Source organism: Xiphophorus couchianus, chromosome 11, assembly GCF_001444195.1.
Source record: "Xiphophorus couchianus chromosome 11, X_couchianus-1.0, whole genome shotgun sequence".
Classification (NCBI taxonomy): Eukaryota; Metazoa; Chordata; class Actinopteri; order Cyprinodontiformes; family Poeciliidae; genus Xiphophorus; species Xiphophorus couchianus.
This window is the reverse complement of record NC_040238.1, coordinates 9,549,401-9,569,378: the sequence shown is the minus strand read 5'-3', so window position 1 is coordinate 9,569,378 and position 19,978 is coordinate 9,549,401. Positions and strand designations below refer to the sequence as shown.

General features: G+C 37.2%; 1 protein-coding gene across 2 annotated transcripts; it reads right to left on the bottom strand.

Annotated features, from left to right (window-relative positions):
* Positions 1-2,812: 2,812 nt before the first annotated feature.
* LOC114152785 (microfibrillar-associated protein 3-like) lies at positions 2,813-19,772 on the bottom strand. 2 transcript variants are annotated; one of them, XM_028030796.1, is made up of 5 exons: positions 19,625-19,772; positions 18,614-18,899; positions 17,417-18,098; positions 16,403-16,408; positions 2,813-2,824 (listed from the first exon to the last, which is right to left on the bottom strand). In XM_028030796.1, exons 2-3 carry the CDS (start codon positions 18,852-18,854, stop codon positions 17,422-17,424), a joined length of 918 nt encoding a protein of 305 aa, XP_027886597.1. In that variant the 5' UTR covers positions 18,855-18,899; positions 19,625-19,772; the 3' UTR covers positions 2,813-2,824; positions 16,403-16,408; positions 17,417-17,421. The 2 variants fall into 2 exon arrangements, with proteins under 2 accessions (XP_027886597.1, XP_027886595.1); XM_028030794.1 differs by lacking the exons at positions 2,813-2,824; positions 16,403-16,408 and having other exon boundaries at positions 16,826-18,098.
* Between the last annotated feature and the right edge of the window lie 206 nt (positions 19,773-19,978).

Below are 19,978 nucleotides of genomic sequence, written 5' to 3'. Positions count from 1 at the left end.
TAACTACTGCACTTCTGGGACTTTCTTTAGATAAGTGAGACCAATAGAGTGTCATGTTCGAATGCGGAAATGATTCAGATTCAAATGGTCTATTGTAATATATGATATGTTTAAGGGCTTCACAGACCTTTCCCAATTTGTATATGTAAGATGTTTGTATCTCACAATAAACTAGGTGCTCTTTTTCAGAAGCTTTCATTTGGCAGCCAACAGGTGGAAACGCACCTCAATCCGCTGCAAACACATGAATGATGCAAACTCCAAACCACACAGAACAAAAATAACGCAACAGAAAAATGCTGCAAATGCAGGCGAAAAGGAAAATTCCGCAAACAGTAAAAATACTACAAAGTATAAAACTCATTTCACAATACGGAAGTCCTCCCGACCACTAAAGGTAGAAAGAAAAGAATTAGACATGAAGTAGCTATGTCCAGTCAAAACATGAGAAGAAGAAAGAATCTACGTGAAAGAAGAATATCATTTCTATCTGGAATACCGGAATTATCTTCATTTCCAAGTTTGCACACACATACAAGGAATTTGACACCAGTTCCACTCTGCTATCAGAAAAGATATTTAAAGTGTAGAAATGTAAGAAGATAAATAAAAATAAAAGCCTCTCTTGTAAATATGTATATATTCAGTTTTTGTTTTTTTTTATGTTCACAAAAGAACACAAGGATGATCCAGAGTAAATATCCACGTCTCTGCAGCGCCTATCTGAAAATAAACGTCCAAACAGTTTGTGTCCAGGATGTGTGGGGTCTGCAGAGGTGTTACCTGGCCCTTTCCTGCAAAAATTGGGAAAAAGCAGACTTGTCCTGACTTTATTCATTGAACTTCATATCAACTTCATATGAGAAAAAAACATCCATATTTGACAAAGAATATTGCTACCGATACATTTTTAAATCAAATGAATTTATCTCTTTTTTAAATACATTTCAATGCAATAAGTGCATGCAACTTTATTAATTTAACCCACATCTTTCATTCATAGAGATCCGAGCCATTTTTCTACAGGGATTTGAAGGTTTTTCTTACAGCTTTTGCTTATTGCACCTCATGTATATTTCAAGATTTCTGGGAGGATAATGGCCCCACTCCAAAGGCTTGCCTCGTCTTATAAAGCAGCAACAGGCTCGTCAGGCTGCTTGTCAAAGGGAATTTTACCAGCACAAATGTTTTCCGTGTTCGTAAAAACAGGGGGGGGGGGAAACGGAGAAAAAAAGCAAACTGGAACATCAAAAGGTTTTGTCCTTGTTCAGCGTGCGGCTCTGTTCACGACGACCAAATTGGTGTTTAAATTGACACTCCTGGTGTGGATTTAAAACGAGATGCCACACGCTCTGATCAAAGGAGAACTCGCTCACTTTGATTAAGTCACACCACACAAGGCAGACCTGTGGGCTTTCATCAGCACATTTTTGAAACACTGGCTCCACTGGGGACTTTAGAGTTGATTTACAAAGAGCTTCTTATTTTTATTTATTTATTTATTTATTTACATATTTGTTATTAAGGAGAACTTATGTAGGGCAGAGAACCTCATCACTAGCATTTTCTCTGGGGTTTGACATCTACATAACTGAAAAGGATGAGAGCTCCTTCTTTGGACAGACCGTTTAATTCAAACATAATGATGAAGAAGAAAGTAGGATGATAGAAAACGTAATGTGACAGGGGAAAATTGCTCCTCACACACCTGTCACTGGAGGTTTTCCTGCAGTTTTTGACTTTTAATGACCGACTGAGCATCAGCTTCTACAGTTAAAGTAGCTTCATTTAACCTCAGTGAACGTGGCTGACCATTCTAAGCTGGAGCTGAATACAACAAAAATCAACAGCACAACAGAACAAATATCCAGCTTTTATTCAAACTGGAATTTTATCTTCCTTCCCTGAGGTGTGTGGATTACTCAAAACATGTACTTAAGTAAGAGTAGTGCTAATTCATTATGTCTTTATTAAAGTAAAAAGAATCTATCCAAGAAATTACTCAGGTAAAAGTGCAAAAGTATTTTGTAAAAAAAATATAAAGTTGTGTTATTTTAAAAAATAAAAAATAAAATAAAAAATAAATAATCATGAAATTATAAATTTTAAGCAAAAGAAACACTTTTCAATTAAATTATTTCAAAATAAAACTTTTGATAAAACATAAACTGCAGATCAGCATCTTCATCTGGTACATTTTTGGTCAATATATGTTTGTTTTTCATTCAGCAAATTTTCTACCAGTGGGTAGAATATCCAGAAATTTTATACAGGAATAAGTAGCAAACTTCATAATAATATTAAGTAAAAGTAAAAAATATGGAGCAATAAAACTGCTCTTAAAAATATATTTTTTAAATTCATTACACGGGTAAATGTAACTAGTTACTAGTTACTAGTTACCACCTCTGCTCATTCCCATTTTGCAAATGTTTTTTTTTTCCTAAAAATGTAAATGAAACTCTGTGTTTTAATTCACCTTTTGTGAATTAAAACACAGTTTATTTAACAAAAATAAATAACGTTATTGAGTTGAAATGAGTTCCATCACTTCTGACAAGGAGAGAGGTCAAATATTAATTGTTCCAGACGTTAGAAAGAGGCATTTAACCCCAAAATAATGAGGACAAATTAGAAAAATTCCACAAGTTCAAACTTTTGCATCCAGTTCTTGTTTTTTAAAATAATTTGGCTGCTGTATAATCATTCCACCTAGTAAAAAGTGTGATTCAAATAACTAATTAAAAGCAAAAAATTCATTTGATATGATGTCTATGATAAGTGCATTTAGGCATCTGACCCTAAACTGCAAGTGACTCGAGTTCTCATTCGGACATTTGGTCCAAAATAGATCAAGAGAAATTTAGCTTTTTCATCTAAATTAGTAGAGTCTGCAACTGTTTCTTGCACATTTTTCAATAACTATAAAATCAACACTATAAGGCGGCTTTAATATTCCTGTAGTTTCTTTGAACAACCACATATGTGCATAAAATAAAAGATGGTGTTCTACATTTTCTGACCTCATTATACACTAAAAACACATTTATAGCTCCATGCCCATTTATAATCTGTGTAATTTGGTTCAAACACCAAGTCTTCTTAAATAAATGAGATTAGTCCATGCCTCCTGCATTTCCATGAACTATTTATGGTAACTATTAAGTTGTGTCATCTCTATGGAACAGAGCTTTATTTTCCTTCAATTGTTTTTTATCCGTTTCGGATCAATGCTACCGTGGTAAGAACTGTACGTTAGTTTCAGACTGAAACTTTATTTCAACTTTTATATCGTTTCTCAGTGCTATCTCAAAAAGATGTTTTAAATTGCTCTCAAATGCTAAAATTTTGCACTTTTTGTTTTTCTATTTTTACTGGTTGTCATGTTAATATGTTATTAAAGTATCTTTTAGACACTTATAATCTTAGTCCAAATTTTGTCCTATGGAAGCCAAGAGTGGATGTTTTTTGAGGAAGCTTGCATACATTTCTTCCCGATAGTTTTCTCAAGATAACGAGTTCATCTCAAGAAAGCAAACTTTGCACCAGTCATCTCATTTTCTTGAGTTAATCTCAAGAAAAACATCTGGAAACAGAAAACATCTGCGTAGTAAAAATCCGGCCCTATAGGTTTGAGCAAAACAAAAACCTTGCAGTCAGAAGTTTGATGCGTCAAACTTAAATAAAAGTATTGGTATCAGTATTGGTGATAGTGGCTTTGCTCAGTATCAGATTGAGAAAATATGCAATATCACAGTCCTCCAGTGTCTTTAACGGAAGAATCCTTTGAGTAAAGATGCACAAATTTCATTCAAGTATAAACACACTTACAATGAAACTAGTTTGTCCATGATTTTGTTCAGAGTTATTCCGTTAAACTATTTCAAGCCATTTCCGCTGTGTTGAACTTCCCACTTCCCTGTTTCCTGTGATCAGCAGGGGTGGCAGCATGTTAACAATTTAATGCAAATGTTTCATCCCAACAGTATCACCATTGTGGCTGAAAAAGAGGCTGGAAAGGAGCAGGATAGTGATAAAAATGCAACCTCTGAAATGTGTATCAGTACATAGAGCAGAAGCCTCCCCCCCCCAGGCTGCATTCATAAATACGTTATGAGCAGGGCTGGCCACTCCGTCGGTGATGGATATTCAGGGCGAAGGGGGGGCCATGTGAGCGCAGCATGTAAAGGATCACTGAGCCGGAGTCAGTAACACACCATTAACTGACTCCTCGGGATGCAAACACTCTGGGAGGAGAAGGAAACCCGGCTGCTCCAGAAATCAATATGTTGAGCGCTTCAGCGTGTCAAGCAGAGGAAGCGTTTGCCAGAACAGGATCACTTTAAAACTCGTGGAGCAACAGGGAAGGTGTTGCAGGTAGCTGTGGTAGATGGGCTTTACTGGGCCAGATGACACAAAATGCAAAGATAACTGCACTGCAAGTGATGAATACCTTTTTCTCACACCTCCATAAATCCTCTACACAGGTAATTGGAATTTTATAGCTACAATTTATTTTCAAATAGTTTAACAAACCAAAACCAGACCAAACTAAATTTCTTTCACAGCAGGGCGTTCTGTGTGTACACCCAAGGAAGCCAATGTGATTCGCTCCTTAATGTGATGCATAACTGACATACAGTAGGATGAAACAGGGGTCTTCAACCGGTGGCTCCGGAGCCACTGCTGGTCCTTTGAATCTTCCACATTGGCTAAAAGTGTTTTACAAGACAAAAATTAGGTTTTGAAAATTGATGGAATGAAAAAAGAAAGTTTTAGATATTTTTCAGATTTTATGGAATTATGGAATAATTACATTTAATTACCACAATAGGATGTCAATAAAAGTACCAAGAAAAATGAATTTCAATTCATTTTTCTTGTTATTAGGATGGAAACTATGTGCAAAAATCAAGACCTTTTTGAAAAAGTTTGATGTTTTTCTTTGTATCGAAACCTAAAAGTAGGAATAAAATGGTTGCTCTTTAAAAATAACAGAAGTCCTGAGGTAGCTGTTCATCAAACATTATAAGATGTCTTTTTTTTTTTTTTTTTTCAAAACTTCAGGTAATATTTGTGTCTCTCAACATGTTTTACTGAGGGCAAAAATGCTCTATGGATTATAAAAGTTGCAGATCCCTTTAGATTTATTTTGTTTATTCTGCACATGTTTAACCTGAAGTCACATCACAACTTTTCTGACTGAAATGTGTGTTTTATCTGTTTTTCTAATAGTGTGGCAGGACTAATGATCAGGAAATTATGACAGAACATAAAAATGCATTGAACAGAAGAAAAACAACTGGGATCCTTAATAAATACAGTATGACTATATGAGTTATGCTTTGACTGCACAGTGGAGGAGTTGGTGGAAATGCTTTACAGCAAAATGGTTTGGGAATCTTTTTGGATGAGTTTTCAATGACAAATATAGACGTCCTTGGGGGGGAAAAAGTATTTTTATTTTATTTGCCTTTTTAGTAAGTAGGGACACAAACACCTTTGACCTTTTACTCAAAAAACTGATTTTGACATTATATTAATATACTGTATGTCTGAAGGTTAAACCCAGCAAAAGCTTTTCAAAGAAAATTTCTAGTTTTTCTTGCTGGAATAGACTAACACATTTTCTAGACCAACAAAATAGAAAACATTCAACCCATTAAGTTAGAAAGCTCTCTTCCTTTCTTTCTGTTCATTTTCCAACCTTTCATTTCTACTTTTGGTTTCAATAAAACATTGTAGGTTTTATTAATTACTGGGCAAGAAGAAAGGAAAGAATTTAATATAAATTTAGTTTGCATTTCTGAATGGGGAAAAAAAAAATCCCTGCAGGCCCAGAGTACTTACAGTTTGGTGAATTTAGACTTTGGTGCAGAAAGTTTGGACACCAGTGGTGTAAAAGGTTAAATACTATGTGCTCCTTTCATGCACACTTCTGTCTGGAGTCAGAGTTTAAGTTGTGGAGCTCTTCCACTGCCAGCTGACAGGTCTCCTCAGCCTGAGCCCCCCAGTGTCATCTCTCCATTACGCGAGCATATTCAGACTCCTAATTGGTTTTACTATCTCAGCTGCTCAGTCCTCTGTTAATAATGTCTAAAGCTTTCACATGAAGACATGAGAAAGCTTCTGGCTTATTCTCTTTAATGAAAAAAGTGCTTTTCTGTGTAGTACTGGGACAACAGAAATGTTTGCGCGTACACTCGGGGCCGTCGGCTCTTTACGGGTGGGTGGCTTTGCTTCAGATATTTGTTTACACAAGTCGTTGCTCCCATGTGGGGTTTCTTCTTGCATAAAAAGCTTCCTGGAAAAACTCAAGAAGTGCTACTAGCGATGCCAAATGAGCAAACGCACGGCGCCATCGTTTGTCTGCGACACCGCTCAGCCACAGGACTGAAACTGATAAAAACAAAGCCTTTAGGAGGATCGCTCCATCCTCTCCAAGAAACATTTCACTTCTCAGGACTCTAATTTTCTCATTCGGTGTCAAGCCGGAGCTCTTGGTGACAATACTATCTTATCAGCCAAAAATCCAGCAGTCAGCAGAGGACAGAAAAAATGACTTTTTTTTTTTTTTTTTTTTTGCTCTTTCATCATGATTTGTGTGAATAATGTCCGGATCCCAGCATGTAAATCAACTGCCTCCGACCCAAAGAGGCCTTCCAGGTCCTGACTGCAGTTTGAAATACATGACGTAAAATGAGACATTTACATAAATTTTCAATGTCATACAAGAGCAGTCACACAGGACGGCTTAATGAAAAGATCAGAGAAATGAACCCAAGGCTGTAGACGGAGGAGAAATGAGGCATTAAAATGATCGGACGATCCGTGGGCATGGGGGGAAAAAAGAGCGCTCTCTTTCAGCTCTGCGATTTGCACAAGGACACTCTGCTTTAATCCTAAAAATCACCTTCCATATCCTTCTCATCTGCTGCCATATTCCCCGCGTGGGTCCACTCAAACAGGCCTGCCGAGTGGGAAAAAGCAGCCAGCTTGCATTAAAAGTTTAAAGAATTCCTTTGGAGCAAGTTCTTGATTGTTGGGGAACTCTACTTGTGTGTTATATGGGAATGAGTTTGAAGGGCTAATCATCATTAGCCTGACTTTAATTGAAATGATTTTTACGATCATCTTAGGTAACAAAACAGGACAGAAGCAGCTTTTTATACAGCTTCATGTGGCCAGATAAAGCTGCTACATGTTTAAATATTCTGCCTGAGATTCTAAGTTTGTTAAAGTCCAGGCACCATTGGTTCCTGCTGAAAGATATAATGGACCCCCTGGAGGGCAGGGACTGCACTAAAACTGCCCATTTTAATTGTTAAAACACCAAATATGCCCTATTACTCATTAATATGCAGAGTCGAAATCGTATTAGCTCTACTAAATATGCTAACATATTAACGGTTTCCCTTGTGGAGTACACCCAATGAGCACAAAGGAAAATAAATGGGGCTTCTTGATTGGCTGCTTTGCAAACGTTAGCCTGTAGCTTGTCAAGTAACATTATGTGTATTTATCTCAGCTTCCCAAGCTGCATTTTCCTTGGAATATTTAAGATATTCTATGAAAACATCTGTGAATATGCACATTTTCCACAAATAATTTAGAGTTCTGTTTAAAAACAAATATACTGAGCCATGAATAGGCAGAGGTCCACTGTTGTCCAGTTCAGCTCCATTATTTGGGTAAAATTTCAACCGAAAACATGGTGCAGGTTTTCAAAACAGCATACTCTGATCCAAAGGAATGAGCAAACCATTTAAAAAAAATAATTAAAATGTGTATGTGTGCATTGAAAAAACAGCAGATAATGCAAAAAAAAATTTCCATAAGTGAAATAATCTGCCAGTGGAACTAACATATTTTTTTCCATCAATCTTAAGGAATTATTGACTTAAAACAAGCTGGTATATCTTACTGAAAACTTCCTTGTAAGTTAGTTTCATCTCATTTCAAGTATAGTAAGCTATTTGCCCTAGAAGCTAGATATAAATACTTGGTAGGATGTAGAGTATTTCACAATTAATTACGGCATGTAGAGAAGCAGGATATTAGGAAAGATATAGTAGCTTTTCACCCAAACTGTGGAGCTATGAAGCATATGTGTAGAATTTGGTCTTTTTCTGTCATGTCAATGCAAACACTCACGAATAGTAAACATGTTGGCCATGTGTCGCGTTTAGGAGATTGAGCACAGACCGGATAACCGACTTGCTGGTTGCCATGACCTGAATGTGACAGAATGGTGTTGCCATGCAGCTCGTAGGGCGAGCCAGTAAATTAATGCTGCGCAGCCTGGGACTTCCAGGACTGAGGGCTTGCTTTGGCTGACTTATGCAAATGCAACCTGAGCTGAAACCTCAAAAATGAACAAGAGGCTTGAATGGGAACTTGTAACCATTAAAGTAATGTCATCCGGGACGCTCACAGAGGAGCACATCCCACCTGCCTGAATGAAGATAAAAGGAGAAGATGGTCAATAAATATTTCATAAGCTTCATTATTGCATATTTATAGTGAGTCTGCCACTCAGTAAATTACCCAAGTCTGTGCTGGAGAAAGAGTCTCTGGCCCACAAAGTCGCGCCATGTAGCGGAGAGAACGGCTGAGTCATCTAATTTAACTGTCCTGTCAACTTACGTCCTCACAGTCGTTACTCTCCGAGGTCTGACTGCACCGGTGGAATGTAGTTAGCTGCAAAGTTTGTCTTAGAAAGCGTCTGGACACAATTTAAAGTGAGGAAACTCATACCTGACAGAGAGCCGGTGCTTTTTATTTATTTGGAGTGCCTCTATCAGCTCATCCAGCGTGATGGGAAGGAAATAAGTAAAAAAGGTGCAACCTGTTTAACTGCGAACAATGTGGTGAAGACGTGTATGAATTACTAACAAATAACTAATAAATAACATGCTGTTAAAGGGGAAGAGTGCCAACCGAAAGGCTGCTTTGTTATTCCAAGGAAATCAGGTTGAAATAGAAGTGAAACACTGGAAAAGGTGAATGTCACTACTATCAGTTAATTAGTATAATCAAATTAATCAATTTGTATTTCCATGGATTCAACCCTCAACAATTTTAAGCTTTGATCCATCTATCCATTTGTGTCTCTTTATTTCCCTACAGATTCAAAAATTGTGGTTCAGGTCAGAAGAACTCAGAACAAAGACATATATCTCCTTAAATCTACAGTGTATAAATTTCATTTGTAAAAAAAAATATGTTTTTAACATATTTGTTAAAACTGTCCCTGTATTGTGACAGTTTGTTATGAGACAGATAATCTGTTGTGGTGAACCATCTGTAGCATAGCAGAGACCAAGGGGGAGAGTGTGAGCAGCCTGTACAGGAGCGTCATTGGCAGCAGTAAGACTCTACTTCTGGCTCTGATTGGTTGTTTCTGACAGAGCTGTGTATTTCTGCAGTTATCACTGGGAGCACTGGGAAAAAGCAAAGCACCTCAATCTTATTATCTGTCTTATGTTATTCTGTCACGACATAGAGACAGTTTTAACAAATATGCAGAAAACATACTTTTTAATAAAATGTACATACTCCAGTTTAAATTTATTTCCATTTTGTCGCACTGCAACGGCAAACCTTTGAAGTTACTTCATTAAGACTTTATGTAAAAAAAAAAAAAGAAATATGAGGCTTGAACTGGCATTCAGCCTCCTTCCAAAGTCAGAGCATTCCTGCAGGATTCCTTTTGTGACCTCTAACAGGTTTTCTTTGCTAATTAACTAAAGTTCAGTGATATTAAAATAGAATTAGATCACATAAAATAGCATATTTCCTTGCAGTGTTTGCGCTGCTCAATACGAAGCATCCAATTGTCTGATCTGGTAAATAAGAAACAGAAAAAAGAAAGGGTTTAGTCTGTGGCACCCTGGGGATGGAGCCACATCATCCCTGTCAAAACTACTCAGGTCTTCCTTTCTTCATAAGCAGCTTTCTTATTCTTCACTTAACTTGTTCCATTATATGCTCCACTGTTTTTTCATCAAGGACCGCATGCAGAGTCAGTAAACTTGGGTTGACATAAAAAAAACCTGAGGATGCCGATGTCAGGTTTGGTTTAGCTAGATATCTTTTAGTAAGCCTGGATAAGTTGAACCTTCAGGACCCACTTACAGTCCTGAAGTGACTGCTATCTTGCACGTTTTTTGATGTGTCCTGCTCCCATTCAAATGAGAGAGTAACCCTCACTAGTCCATAAAATTCTGCAGAAGTTTGATAATGACTCATTCGATTCAGGTTTGTTGAACCAGGCAAACATCAAAAACATGAAGGACAGAACTGGACATCCTGAGTGAAAACATTTGGCAACCTGTTCGTTCCAACGCTTTAAAAAGAGCACTGGTGGTGACACACCATGTATTTTGACAGCGCTTCCTTTGGGATGTTTTTTTTTTTTTCTTTTTTACATCACAGATGGAGTCCCTGTTTTTTGACTTTCCACTTCTCTTCATATTCAAAAAGAGCTGAAAGTCAAATGAGCTTGAAATATGAATAATTCTGACAAGCAAGCAGCTTGTGATGCTGGCTGCCTGGAAATAAGCCGGATGTGAAGCCTGTGGATTTTAAGATTGGATGAATAATGAATGGCAAAACAGGCGAGTGAGGCGAGTACTGCAGCCATCCTCCACTGAAGCTGTGGAAGAAAGTGAATAAAAGGGCAAAACAGAAAACCTCACAATTGACTTGACTCATTTGAAGAATCAGAGTGGAACGTAAGGGGCCTCTTTGGCAATTTCTCCCAACCTAGAGCCACTAATTTAAGGCACTTAAGTATGGTCTAGGTAAGGCTTGCATAATGGAGGAAATTACAGCCTCTAACACGCTCTGTTTGCAGTTCCAAGACATCAAACTGCTCTGAGCATAAAGAACAAACCTGTAGGGCTTAATAGAGGTAATTTCCTGTTCCAATTTAGGTGCTTCTTGAAGTGAACTCTCTGAACTTAAACTTCGCTTAAAGGTTTTAAACTTCAACCATTGAAATCAGGTTTTATTTCTGTTTCCTTGGAGATGAAATAGAGTCACTCATTTTTAAAAGAGGAGCTGTTTTCAAACATTCAAAATCAACACATATGTTTTAGGAAGAACTCTAAAACTTTAACCTGATTTTATTTTGTATGAACTCTATAAGAGCATTTAACAAAGATTTGACCTGAACCGTTCAGCTGACTCACTTCCAACTGCTTAATTATCACATTGGATTAAACTGTGAAACCTGTTTGGCGAATGAAAGGGCAAAATTCGCAACTGCATGTCTAATATGAAGCTAAACTTTTTCCCCAACAGTAAAAGAAATGCCCAAGGCTACAGTTTCTGATGGTCACACTAACTTGTTTTCAATGTAGTAATAATGTTAGTTCAGCATCTTAACCTTAGGATTTGCTGAAAACAACAACTGAATAAAATATATCAGTTTGGGACAAATATCAAAACTCCTTGGTTGGAGCTCCATTGTATTTTTTCAAAATGAAAGTAATTTCAAAAGTTCCTGCTGGACTTACCACTTTCCTCGGATTTAATTACAGGTCATTGTTCTCTGTACGAAACAATGATCCATGGAGCTATTCTTGGAAGCAGTGCAGCTTTCTGCTCTCTCCTAACTTCCACAGTCTGCTGTTAAACCTGGCTGCACATTCACATCTCAATATAACATGAACAGGATTAATAAGTGTTGGCAACATGCATTAGTGAGTTATGGAAGGAAAAACCTCAGAAAGTTGCTGTGATCAACAACTAATCATGAGAAAGGGGGGAAAAAATCAGTTTTTCATTCACTAGTCAAGTAGATGAGATCAGGCCCACAGAAGAGCCATTAATACAAACAGGCTGAACAGCAGATTCAATCATCTGCATGGAGGCCTACAGACCTCAACGACGCGCTCTTCTCTCATTGTCTCATGTGACTCATCATCTTCTCCCCTTGTCTTGTTTCTTCCAGTTGATTGCAAACGAAATCAAATTAGCAGCAGTCTTATTCTAACCTAATTTTATAAGCAATTTAATTTGAAGAGGCCCAAATTTGCAGCATGCAGGCTTCATTCGTTTTAACAAGCATCCTTAATCAGTCACACGCCCCACGCAAGGCAGGGGAAGCTTTTTCTCTCCCACAACTTTCCCCTGACTTGCACGCTCCGCGCCGATCCTTTTTAGCCCAATCGATTCACTCGGTTTACCTCAATGACACTGAAGCCCGTCGGAAATCTTCCTCCCCTAAAATCTTCCTTCCCCTTCCCTCTAAACGCCTGCTCAGGCTCGCTATGATGAATGATCGCCTACGCCAATCAATTCTGTTTAGATATGCTCACTTCTGGAGAGGACAAAAGAAAAAAAAAAAAGAAGATGGATGGATTTTTTAGAGTTATTCAACACAGAGGCCCAAGGTTATTGTTATTTGGGATGCTGGCCAACCTGATATTTTCACAGGTAGGGCAGACTGAGTAACTGTATTACTGGAGATTAACCTCTGGGAAAAATACCACTAGATACAGAAAAGGCCCAGCGCAAGGAGAGCTCGATAAAGCGCCTGCAACCTTATTCGCTTCTATTTATTTAGTCTCTCTGTACAACAAAAGTAATCTCAGAGCACTTTACAGGGAAGGTGAGTTCAGTACAGCACCAAATAAATACAGTTTATGTCAATCTAATTAGAATTCTGCTAAATATAATTACAAAGGCAGATTAAATTTTTTTTTCCTTGCATTACCACTTTGTTTTTGGCCCAGTAAACATTTGATCATCCTTGATGGTTATTAGAAATAAAGTCCATCTGTTTTTGTTCCTTAGTTGTTTATTCAATCAAAAATAATAAGAAATTGTGTTTTCTTAAAAGTGGATTAAATGTGACAAATAGCAGAGATGGAATTCTCCACAACAGACTTGGACAAAGTAACATCTTACTGCAAACACCTGAAGTAAAGTCTGGTCAGTCCCTTTTTGTTCACAGTTTCCTGTTGCGTCTCCAGTTTAGTCTGTTTTTAATAAAATAGTTTTTCTTTGTGAATTGTCCTATGTATGAATGGTTTTTGTGTTTTTCTGTTGGTGTTGGATCCAAGTGCAGACAAGTTAATATAAGTTAACCTTATGTTGTTAATGAGTTTACTGAAGAAAAAACCTTAAGCTGGGGACAAACTACAATTTTTGCTCCACAATTTCAGACCATATTCCCAATCAGGGAAAGTTTGTGTGGATTTGGATCAGCTGTAGTCTGTCAGCACAAAGACCTGTTGGTGTGAGAAGAGGTGAAAACTGGACTTTTGATGGAAACAGGATCAGCCAACCTCAGTTGCAGTCAAACAATTTTTGAGTCAAATCTGGAGCCAGTCACTGACCTGACCTCAAATTTGACGACAGCTAACAAAAAATAAAGGCTGGGAGCCAACTTTTTAAAATCTGTATCTATACAACATTAAAGAGAAAACAGTAAAAAAAAAAAAAAAGAAATAAGAAGGTAAATGAACTTTAACAAATAGACATTCTACATGAAATATTTTCACATATGAACCTATTTATCTTACATTCAGTTTTTTTTTTTTTATTTACACTTTCTTTTTCACGATGTAAAAACACAAAAGTCTAAATTACTCAGGAGGGTGAAAAATAAAACAAACATTTATAGGTTCAAATAAAATGTTCCACTGAGCTCTCTGGGTTTTTTTTCTTTTTGCCAAAGTTGATAATATGTCCTCTACAAATTTAGTTTATTTTAAAATCATATTTATACATGATCATGCCTCTTGTGTGGTTTGCAACAAATATTGGTGAAACTGAACATCTTGTCATGTAGATCTTTTCAACCCAAACATAACAGAGTTTCTGCAGCTTTCTCAAACTCAAGTTTAAGATTTTTAATACAGTTTCAAGACCAGTATGAAATGTAAGATCTGTATTGCAACAGAAGTGTACAAAAGACAATAAATTGGCAATAAATTTGCACTTATCCGTGTTGAATGTAAAAAGTCTGGCTAGCTGTCATGGGTATGTTAGCAGCTAGTTACTAGTAGCCTCAAACACCTGGAGTCACAAAACGTGGTGGAGATGTCTGCAGGTGACTCAAACTTTAGCCTGGCTGAAAAGAAAAAGAAAAACTACACAGAATAATTCAAGATTAAATTGTTCTGCCATGAAAAAATTTAAGACCCATGATAAATGTATTTATTGCAATGTAATTTTTAAAAAATTAATTCAAGATTTTTTAAGGCTTTAGTTTTAGGTGCATGAATTTAATGGTTCATAAGAATGCTCGAATATTCAGCATAATTTAGTCAATTTTAACAAAAGCCCGTGTTAACAACAACGTGCTGCATACATACTGGACTAAAGCCATGTCTTTGTAGTGTTTAAAGTAAATATGTCCGTTCAAGCCTGTCAAATGCTTTTTTTAGCATCCAATGACAATAAAATCACTGGACGTTGCAGAGATGTGGTTCCATTAATTATTTCAAATCATCTTCTCATATCATTTTCAGCATGGCGAACATTTACAAACCCGTCTCGATCAAAATGAACCAATGCAGGAGCCACTTTTTCTAACAACATAGCTAGTATTTTAGCAAATATTATATAACCTGTATTCAGCATACTAAGGGGCCTACGTTACCAGTCTGTTCGTGTCAGTCTGTTCGTGTCATGACTAAACCTTCTGCAAGGTTTAGTCATTTCAGATCAATCAGATAATGGTTGATTAGCAGAACCTCTGCAGAACTTTGACACACTGAGGATATTTGGAGCATTTCAGCGAATTGTGTTGGAGCAGACACACATCTATACCAGCCCTTGAGGATGGGAGCTAAACACCCAGGACCTAGTCCTTCTGTCTGGGATTTACTGTGAAAGTTGTGTCGTGTGTCCTGAGCTTTATAGAACAACTGAAGCTCTGGCACAGGAGACCTGAGAAAACAACTGACTGGAAACTGCAAAGCAACTGGAGCACAGAGAAGCTAGCATGGAGGATACTTGACGGTGAAAAATAGGAGAATCTGGCGAGGAAACTGACAAGCTTATCACTACTTGGAGAATTGATGAGTAGCATGAGAACCAGGTGTGACTAATAAGGAGAAAAATAGAACCAAACCAGGGACACTGAGGGAAGGTGACTAACAAGCACAAGAGAAGCTGAACAAATACACAAAATCATCAACTCCGGAAAACGACTAACATCATTCCACTAATAAATACAAAGGAATATGAAAATACTCCTCTAAACTTACCTTACCTTGCCTGAAGGGAGTCATACCCCATAAATATTCTGCTTTGTTTTTTTTCTTTCACGTTTTCCTCGCAAAACATGTTTTTAATTATCAAATAGCATGAGGCCAACGTTCATGTTTACTTGATGGACAAAATCCCTCTGATTGTGTTAATTAGATCTTGCAAACATGTAATCAATAAAATAGTTTAGGATATTTTTAAGCCCCAGGCATAAAATGGGTTTTCCACACTATTTTGTGAACCTTCCAACTTTATTGCATGTACAGTTGAAAGTTAAAAACCTGCATGACATTTCAGCTCATTTCCTAATTTTATATTTCTTATCAAATTTAAAATGTATTGCTTCATGAAATGTTTTACTGGTAAATGCATCTCTCATTTTGCAATGCTTGAATATTTAATACCGAAGAATTCAAGTGCAGCCAGGATTTGAACAGTAGTTGATACTTTCACTTGTTACTAAACTGAAATGTGACTCAAAAACGTGTCAGGGTGTTAGAGCGCCGCAGCTCACATGAAATTGTGCTATCCAACAGCGCCATCATGTGGCTTCTTTATACATCCAATCGGACCTTATTACTATTAATTACTATAGTTTTAAAATATTTAGCATTATTATTACTGTGAAGAAGATAACATTTATGCAAAGCATCAACATTTTTAGTGTTGACCCTTATCCCTCACTCAGGATATCAACTTCTGGACCAAATCCTGATTCCTGACTGACCTCTAGCCGTTATGATCTCATTAATGTCATTAATGGAGTAAATTACAAGTTATTTGGCTTCTATTTCTGCACCTGCCTTTGGAGAACTGATCAGATTATCAGCGGGGTTTAGATCGGAAGAGTTTTCTGACCAAAAGTCTAGGAAGGTTTTAATCTTTGAGTCACTTTCTTATCACTTCAGCCTTGTGGCACGCTGCTCTAAAATGCAAGAAGCTCATTGATAGGTCAGCAATAAGCTGTTGCTAGATTTTTGAAAGTATCTGCTTTTGCAGGATATCTTTGTTACTTTGCCCCCATTACTTCGCCCAGATTAACACTGTTAGTATTGAGCAAGCTCAGCTGCTTGTGTCAATATGCATTGGACATTCTAATGCCTTGTTTGCAGCAGCTAAACTTCTAAGCTTGAAGTTTTTAATTATGGATAAAACTCTTATTTCATCTACTTACCAGACGCTTGGAAACGGTGATGATTCAAATTGATAACAGCTGCATGATTCTCCTTCCATGTAACCACAGCTAACACAAAATAATAAGAATTTTAAGTATGTCTTCCTCACTTTTACAGTAATCAGGCTGTTAATTAGACTGATTTCAGTTTTTTTTTCAGCTCTTCTCCATCAATGTGAAGTAGAAAAAGGAAAAAGCAAACCAGTTTCATAATTACTAAAACCTTTTTAGTTCAATTCCAGTTCACAGATTGATCACGTTGCTTTTATCAACATTATCACATTTATACATTTTACAAATCTTTGTTTTTGACTTCCGTTGAGACAAACATGCTGGGTTAGCATCTAATGAGTAACTAATTTGCCTTTCACACATCACCATGTGCATACAAAACAACCTCGTTATAAAATTAAAGTCTTCTTCTCATATAATCAGATAATTTAATTAATTGAATTTTCAGACCAAATATGACATTTTCCATGGTAAATATTCCATCTTACTGTGTAAGAATCTTCCTTTTATATTTAAACGTTTGCCGCTTTATTTAAAATCTTAATTTCAAGCTTTGCAATTAAATGTTTTTCAGGCAAACAATACATGCGTGATATCAGTCAAGTCCTATAAAACCAATTACCTATGAGTGATGTGACAACAATGGAAGTGGAGAGATAATGATTTTACCAGACAATATTTTCTCAGTGGAGGCTGACCAGCCTGTCAAAGGGAACAAAGAAGGAAACGAAGGAATAAAAGAACCTTGAATGAGTGAAATGATCTAAAATCGCAGAAACATAAACCAAAAATTGGAAATCTGATGGTGAGTTAAATAATGTCTGAAAGCAAGGGAAAAAAGTCTAAAGTTAGTTTTAGCTTATGTTTGAGAACTTGAGCTGCAGGAATAAGAATGAGATCAAAAATAAATCATAAATTGCTACATTCAAGTTGAAAGACAATCTTCTAAGACAAAAACCTCATTTATCTGGCTGTAAAAATGTTCTTTGCTGGAATTCCCACTGAGTTCATGCGCTGCTCTCATCATCCTCAATGTCAACCTTTACTTTATGCAGAGACACATTCAAGTCTTCACCCATCCCATCATTTCTTTGTCTTTCACTCGACAGCATTGCCTCACACACCTTTTCCTCTTCGATTTGGTCAGGGCACGGCGGGCCGAAGGCCTGCCTGCTCCTCTTTCCAGGATCGCTCTCTGGGTTCATGTTCTCCTCTGAAAACGATCTGCAGTTCAGAATGAGCGGCGGAAGAGGAATGCTGTGTGCCAACTCCTCGATGTGACGGGCGAACTCCATGGTCTTAAACTGCGTGACCTTGGCGAACTCCACCGTCTTCGCCGAGGTGACTATGGGAATGCTTTTGGCAATGTCAAATGCCTTCTGCAGCTTCTCGGTGCCCTCGGTGCGGAAGAACTCGTTGATGGTCTTCTCTGTCTCTTTGAGGTGGCTGCTGACCATGCACAAGCGCGCCACGTTGAGGACCATGGTGATGGCGAAAGCCACCAAGCACACAATGACAAAGTACAGCCCCAGGCCACTGTTGGTGTACGCCACACGCAGAATGACCGTGTAGTTTCTGGTGAGGCCGATGCCTGTTGAGGCTACGCAGGTGTAGCGGCCACGGTCCTCAAAGGACACCGCACTGATGTTTAGGGCACCCCTCTCCTGGATCTGCCACTTCCCGCCTAAAATTAGAAAAGACAAGTAAACACCTGCAATCTGTACAGAGTTTTTGCATAATTTCCCATCTCAAATTTAAGACTTTTTAAGACCATTATTAATGGAATTTAAGAGCTGTATTTCCACATGAATATACAAACTTCGTCTGGAAAGCTTTGGCACCGGCAACCTGTAAGTTCTGTTAGTTGCAAGGTGGGGCCTCCATAGATGTAATGTTTTTTTTGTACATCTGAACCCAAAGATAATCATTTGGATTGAGATGTGGGGGAATTTGGAAACCAACTCAACAAGTGAATCCCATTGTTGTGCTCCACATGAACAAATGAACAAATCTTTCCTTTTTGAAGGGGACGTTCCTTTGTCTTTTTCATTTTGGAGTGGCTAAAAGAAATGAGTCTTTGGATTGCGCTATGAGAATATGAGAGGGAAATGAGAAGTCATGAACTGATAATTAGATGTTTCTTGACAACTTAAAAGGTAAATTATCAAATAAAAACTGTTCATAATAAAATCCTGTTACCTTCTTCTTCTCCAAGAAGAAGTCCTTTAGAGTTGTACCACCGGACGTCCTCTTGAACTTCAGTCACGTTACACTCGATGAGCGTGCTGGACCCTTCCTTTGCCAAGATGTACCTGCTAGAGGCGACTGGGGCCAGCTCTGTTACGGACCCTGCTTCCGAGTCATTGTGAGCTCCATCTGCTGTCCAGCAACCAAGCAGCAGGAGGAGCATGTGTGACAGGCAGTGCTTCTTAGATAACATGTTGAGTGAAGTTTCGGGCTGACATCACATCTAGACCAGAAAATCCTGTAAAACAGGTAGAGTTGGTGGCTGTGACACAAGAGCACCCAGCTACTGACCCATTTTTCTTTTTTATTTTGCCAGTATCTTTTTTTTGTACATTAAATTTTAATATTACAAACTCTTGGTATCATAGCACTAATGTTGAATTTAAACTAAAATCAAATATGCACCTGTTTAGTCTTTACAGGATGACTAAGATGTACCTGATTTCGTTTTTCTTATCCTCTTCATTAAATAGATTACAGTACATAATATTATGATGAATACAGGGATTATTGACATTCATATTTCAGTTAATCTAACTTGAATGGTATACTATATATTTTTATAAAAATGATTTACATTTTGAGCAATGTTTCTAATTCAAGTATAATGGTATTAATCATTATATTGTCTCTAGGAAGATATTGGTTTTCTATTACACTTACACAAATTAATTGTAACTAAAGGATATTAAACTGACCCTTTATGAAACAATTAGCACATTGAATACCTCAGAAAAGTTAGATGGCAATATGTCAGAATATTAAAACTCACAAAACTATGTTAAATCTTTTTAAAAACATATAAAAATTTTATTTATATTTGAATAAATCTTGGCTTTAATAGTTCAAGAAACAGACGATCTGTGGGGGAAAAAAGTCACTATCCTTCAGATTAGATCAGAACTGATTCTACTCAGACTATGAAGGAATTTCAAAAAATCATGTGCCATGTAAACTACTCACCTGCTGCTAAGTCACTACACGCTGTGTCTTCAACAGATTTAGGCTTATTTTAGACCAAAAGACAGAAACTTAATTCATAGATATATCCCTTTTAGTGCTGAAATCGAGCACACACTGTATTCTCCAACAACTTCCTGGAAAAGGTGCTTAAGTGGGCGTGGCCTAATATTTACCTGTGAAACACTTTAGAACGAAACAAAAGATAGAAAATAAATAAATAAATAAAACATTTCCTTTATAAAAATGCATAGACCAATTGTGATATTGTTAACCTTAACCAATTGTTATTTGGTTAAGTGAAAATATTTGATTGGATTTTATTAATAGCACATTGTTGGAACAATGTTCCAACAA